Source organism: Topomyia yanbarensis, chromosome 2 (assembly GCF_030247195.1).
Source record: "Topomyia yanbarensis strain Yona2022 chromosome 2, ASM3024719v1, whole genome shotgun sequence".
In the NCBI taxonomy this organism is placed as follows: Eukaryota; Metazoa; Arthropoda; class Insecta; order Diptera; family Culicidae; genus Topomyia; species Topomyia yanbarensis.
The window spans coordinates 453,291,495-453,297,483 of NC_080671.1; the positions used below are offsets into that span (position 1 = coordinate 453,291,495).

The 5,989-nt window shown below is 42.6% G+C and overlaps 1 protein-coding gene across 1 annotated transcript; it reads right to left on the bottom strand.

Moving 5' to 3' along the window:
- Window positions 1-2,560: 2,560 nt before the first annotated feature.
- On the bottom strand, window positions 2,561-5,451 carry LOC131685842 (peroxisomal ATPase PEX6). The gene is made up of 4 exons (XM_058969830.1): window positions 5,321-5,451; window positions 3,223-5,264; window positions 2,872-3,167; window positions 2,561-2,811 (listed from the first exon to the last, which is right to left on the bottom strand). The coding sequence occupies exons 2-4, from the start codon at window positions 5,256-5,258 to the stop codon at window positions 2,666-2,668; spliced, it is 2,478 nt and encodes an 825-aa protein (XP_058825813.1). The 5' UTR covers window positions 5,259-5,264; window positions 5,321-5,451; the 3' UTR covers window positions 2,561-2,665.
- Between the last annotated feature and the right edge of the window lie 538 nt (window positions 5,452-5,989).

The following is a 5,989-nucleotide window of genomic DNA, read 5'->3' on the forward strand; positions in this document are numbered from 1 at the left end:
GCACACCTTTTGCATGATGGAGGTTTACTTGAATGCAGTGAACGCTGCTCATTTGTTCGGTTTTACTTTACCGTTCAATTTTGGGACCAATGCTTCGTTCTCTTGATTGTACCAACGGCTAGTCACAGGCTGTGTGCTGTTCGACGTTCCAGTGGCCATTTTTGGCCCAGTATTTGCGTTGGGCCTTTCCAAATACGTAGCTCAGCTGGTTATGTGAGGAAGGTATCAGTTTCACTGAAGCCTCATCTACCGCCAACAGTACCTCTACCGTTTTGAGGGCAGTAGTTCTCTTCACGACCCTCCAGCATTCTGTGCAGAAATTGTCGTTCTTCCAATGGAGCGCCTTCCCAGGGCTTGATCGCAGTTGTGGCATACAGCAGCCATTTAGCTGTATCTTTGTCTACATAAGCGATTTCGAGATATTATTGTTTGTAGGTGCACTTCCTAAACTTGGGTCTTGTATTGCTTGAGCTCTGCTCCATGACGCTATCGATCAGCGCGCATCGAGTAGCATTCAGTTGTTCATGGCTGAGGGTATCCGCAGGGTACCCAACTGTTATGATGGGCATTGAGTGTGACTTGGCCATTTCGTTGAAGGTTGGGTGCTGCTCAGTTTTCAGTGTCGATATATCGTAATCCCAAATCTACGAACTGGGACCTCTACGAAGAGGGCTTAGGGACTAGGTTTAATGGGTATCATCCGACGATTAAAACTCCAAGTGACTTGGATGAGGTAGTGGATGAAACAAGCTAACTCATAGTAGCAGCATACCAAGAGGCTTGTCCGATTCGAGTTATGCGTGCTTCTAGAGGATCACCTTGGTGGAATGCCAAACTTGTTCGACTCAAAAAGTTATGTAGAAGATCGGAGGCATTTAAGTTAGCTCGCGAAGCATACAGAAATGCCCTTCGATCATCTGAGCGAAGTGGTTGGAAAAGCCTCTGCGCAAATGTCTCAAGTCTCAACGAGACTAGTTGATTGAAAAAGTTAACTTCGAAATCGAAAGACTTTCATGTCAGCTCGATTAGAACTTCTAATGGTGAATACTCATTTGACAAAGATGTAGTACTCAACTGTCTTTTTGACACATACTTTCCAGGCTGTACGGAGCCGTCACTGACGACTGCCTCTGAGTTCTTTTCAGGTAGTTCTGATTCATAGACATTTGCTCGTAGAATTGTGACAACCGAATCGATCAAATGGGCAATTGAAAATTTTGCTCCGTGTAAGTCTCCGGGAAAAGATGGAACCATTCCAGTTCTAATACAAAGAGGATATGAACACGTCAAGTATATTTTGAAAAAGTTCTTACTTGTAGTCTTGTTACAGGAGGAAGTCCGCTACACAATATTGTCTACAACATTGAAAAAGCTTTTTCACAAAAGCGATCAAATTTAGGAGTTTTTCTCGATATCGAAGGTGCATTTGACAACATATCTTTCGAATCCATTTTGGAAGCAGGACGAGATCATGGAGTACCTTCATATATCACGAACTGGATACACGCAATGCTTAGCAACCGATATCTGTGCTCATCGTTAAGACAAGTAGAGATTAGGAAACTGAGTGTCTGCGGATATCCTCAAGGTGATGAACTGTCACCACTTCTATGGAACCATGTCGCCGATGGCTTGTTGAGGAAACTTAATGAGCTTGGGTTCCCGACGTATGGTTTCGCCGATGATAATTATATAATGATCACCGGTGTTTGCATTAACACATTTTTTGATGCATCAAATCAAACCTTATGTGTTGTTGAACAATGGTGTCTTCATGTTGGACTATCAGTTAATACAAATAAAACATCAATGGTGCTTTTCACGTAACGAAGGATTACAACCGGAGCTCAAACGTTACAGTTCTCTAACTGTGAAATTATTCTTGAAGATCATGTTAAGTGCGCTGGGGTAATTCTTTACTCAAAACTAAATTGGTCAGCTCATATCGACTTCCGAATCAAGCATGGTCTTCGATAAACGGCTTTCGGCAAACCTTGGGCACAAAAATCCAATAACATTCAGTGGATCTACACAACCGCATATGGGTGTCTTGTTTGGTGACAGAAGGGGGAAGTCATGACAATCCAATCAAAGCTAAACCATCTTCAGAGGATGGTCTTTATGGCGATGACTGGTGCGTTCTCGATACCACCTACTACTCTTCAGACACTCTTGAACATAAAACCGCTACATGTGTTTCTGAAACAAGAAGCAGTTTTTCGTGTATACCGTCTTAAGGTTACTGGGGCCCAATAGATCGTGCAGCTAGCCAAGACTGTGGCCCCTAATGGTTACTTAGGATGAATATACACTGGCTCCCAGTGTAAGGTCACCTGTAGTTTTCCATTTAAAACTTTCATTGTGAGAATTCCTCCTCGCGAGAATTGGCTATCTGGAGCAACAACTTGAAGAATACGAAGATTGTTATACTGACAGTTCTTTGTTGGAGGGCCGAGCCGGTACTGGTTATTACTACCAGCATAATAAAGATGAAGGCAAAAAACGACTGACAACTGCTCACAACGTAGCATAATAATTAGACAAAATGAAAATAGCCTTTTTTAAATTATATTCTATAACAGCCTAAAAATTTCATCCAACCAAACACTATTTAACAATGTCTACTAAAAAAATAAACTATTTACACATCACCTATGGTATTAATTTACACACTAAAGTTGCTCCTTAATTTATTAAAGTATTCCATGTCAGCCGGATTGATCGACGGGATGAACTTCTTCATGGCGTTCTTAAAATCACTCTCATTTACCACAACGTGATCCGGTCCAAGGCTATCATCAACACTTTCATCTAGGAAATATTAAAAACTTTAGTAAATTCGTAAACATGTAGAGTTTTACTCTCCTTTACCAGCACCACGGATCGCTCTCCGTACCGCACTAAGCCACGCGTTAGAACAGATCGAGTACAAGTCCGCCCCGGTCATATCCAGCTCGAGTCCTTCGGCAATTTTTCTTAATGTAAGGTCTTTGCTTAAATGGAATTTGCTGGTAATGGCCTGCAGGACACTTTCTTTGTCTTCAACCGTTGTACTGGGACCGACATACAGCAATTTGTCGAAACGACCCGGTCGCAGCAGGGCAGGATCTATCAGGTCCGGTCGGTTCGTTGCCGCCAGTATGAATATTTGTTGATCCGGCTCGGATCTGGAATATTTCTGGTTAGTTATTTTGTCTATGAACGTTAGTCCCATCAACTCACCCTTTCGAAATCCCATCCATTTCGCTAAGCATCTGCGAAACCACGCGGTCCATCACACCACCCGAATCACCCGACACACCCCGATTAGGAGCCAACGAGTCCAGTTCATCCAAGAATAACACGCAGGGTGCCGCCGAGCGAGCTCTCGAGAAAACTTCCCTCACATTCTGTTCGCTCTGGCCAACGTACATATTCAACAGTTCCGGACCCTGCACCGACAGGAAGCTCAAATTGCACTCGGTTGCCACCGCTTTAGCGATAAGAGTTTTACCCGTTCCGGGTGGCCCATACAACAGGATACCGGAGCGACGCAGATTCTTACCCATGAGCTTCTTGTGGCGCAGGGGAAGACCTATACTGTTTTGAATTTCGCTTTTCAACTTAGCTAACCCGCCAATTTCGGACCAAAGAACTTTGGGTACCTTCGGTGCACCCAAACTGTCGGAGAAAGAATTGTGCATTTCTTCGAGGGCCTTCTCAAAGTTTGATTCTTTGGAAGTCACTGTAAGCGCTTTCGCGCAGAGCAACTTGAGATCGCCAAAGATGAAACCCTGCGTTTGGTCAGCAATTTTTCTTGATTGTGCCGATGGTAATCCACGCCCCTCTTTGATAGCTATCCACCGCAGAAGCTGATATCGTTCCTCGGCCGTTGGTGATTGGAAATTTATTACATCCAAAAATAAACTATTCAGTCGATGTTTTTCGGTATTCTTATCATTTGCCAATGCGACAATGATGATCGGGTGGAAATATTTTCGACGGAAAAGTGACTGAAGTTCCGCCTGGAACGTAGCCAGAATGCGCAAATCTTCGTGGCCTTCGTTATCTATACCGAAGATTTCAAAATTCTGCAAAGCGATTATCAACGGTTCGCATATTTTACTCTTGTTCAAAGCGGATATCAGTTTGCTCTCGGTCTGTGACGAGATCGATGTCATAATATCACTGCAATCTCCATAGAATATCTGCATACCTAGTGACTGTGCTACCGCACGAAGAACCGTTGATTTCCCTATTCCTCTCTCGCCTTTCAGCATAAATATAGGATAAATCTGATTATCTACCAAGGAATTGTCCTCCTGTTTCAGATAAGCCGAAAGCGACGCACTTAATTCCTTGTGATATTTCCATAACCCAAATGGACAGGCAGGTACGAGCACCAGATCGTCAAGCCTTTGTCGGGGAACAAAGTTGTTATACGTCGTAGTTTGCTGCAAACTGGTCAAACCTTTGCACACGATCCCGCACAGCTCAAAACTATTTTCCGACGACTCAAGGTTCAAACATTTAAAATAAAGCGATCGCAAATGGGCCAAAATGGCAAAGTTCTTCGTATAGAACGTGTTTCCTAAAAACCTTTCATTCAGAGCTATTTGGCAGGTATGATTTCTGTACAGCAGCTGCGGAGTTTCAAAATATCTCGCCATAATGAAATCCACCATGTTCGCGGATAAATCATAAGGTGTATTGTACACGAAAATGTTTGCCTTCGTGGCCACCTGAGGAAGATGTTGCTTCTCTGTCAAACGCTGTAATTTACCACCGAAACCATTCCCTCCTAACTTATACCGCTCGCTTAGTTCGTGGTACAGGTTCTCTTTAACAAATATCACATTCGGTGGAACTCCGTCCAGGGGAAATATCTGAAACAGTACCAATACTTCCTGCCTATTTAAAATAATTGACACCAGTCCGTCACCTTCGCTCTTCTGCCGACTGGATTCATTGCCAACGGTTCTTATGACCAGATTAATCCAATTTATTTCTCTCTCCACAACGTACTGGTTGAACACGGTCCGGCATACAAACAGCGTGTGCTCGGACCGTACAAGACGGCCCTGCTGATGTTGCTCGAAAAAAACGTTTGGAATTGGGACCACCCGGAAGAATGCAGTTCGTAGCTTGATGTCGTAACTGAATTTCTGTATGGTTTGCAGAAATACGAACACCGGAAAGAAGAATGCGGGATATCTGCGGAACCGGACCCGGCAGCAGTACAGCAAAAGGCGAATCAATTTGTCCCGGTTGTCCAGCATGGTGTGCTGCAGTAAATCTTTATTTATTTTTCTTTGATTGATCATAGCTTCAAATTACTTACAATTCAGTCGACAATTGATAATTCAAAATAGAAGTAGATAATCATAACGACTAAACTTTGGACTTCCAAAAACGGAATAATAATAAACCGCAGATCTGAAATCGTTGCGTTATATGGCCGTTACTATTATGACAGCGAGAAATGTCAATCAATCAAGGTAACAAATAAAGAGGAGGGAACATTTTACAATTTAGTATGTGTTGGTTTCTCGCGTTTCTATCGCTTTATTGCGGTTTACATGACGTCATATTATCGGTATCAACATAAGGACGTTGTTTTTATAAACCAAAAAATACGTTTTTAATATGGACGAGGAGCACTTTAAAATGCATCACATAGGAAAAAGTGCAATTTTCTTCTCTTGTGTACTGCTACTGCCGCTTGTTGATGACATTTCCTTAACCTGATACGAAGCTTACGCTAACAGGTTGTCGTTGCAAATAAACATACAAAATACAATATAAATACTTTTCAAGCGATTTTGACTTTGTCAAACTGGTCCCCATCGACCGGTGAAAGAACGATGTTTATAACTTAAAGAGACTAGAATAACAAAGAGACGACATGTTCTGCATGGAATTCGAATTCAGCTATAAGCTTCTATAGCTGAATTGAAATTCCAAACAGAACATGGCGCCACTTTATTCTAGTCTCTTCAAGTTAACTGGA

Bases quoted from the DNA above. Each gene is read 5' to 3' on its own strand.
- LOC131685842 (XM_058969830.1), bottom strand. From the start codon at position 5,258: ATGCTGGACAACCGGGACAAATTGATTCGCCTTTTGCTGTACTGCTGC. The intron at 3,168-3,222 runs GTGAGTTGATGG...GAAATATTCCAG, and splicing joins ATGGATGGGATTTCGAAAGG to ATCCGAGCCGGATCAACAAA. The intron at 2,812-2,871 runs GTAAAGGAGAGT...AATATTTCCTAG, and splicing joins GAGAGCGATCCGTGGTGCTG to ATGAAAGTGTTGATGATAGC.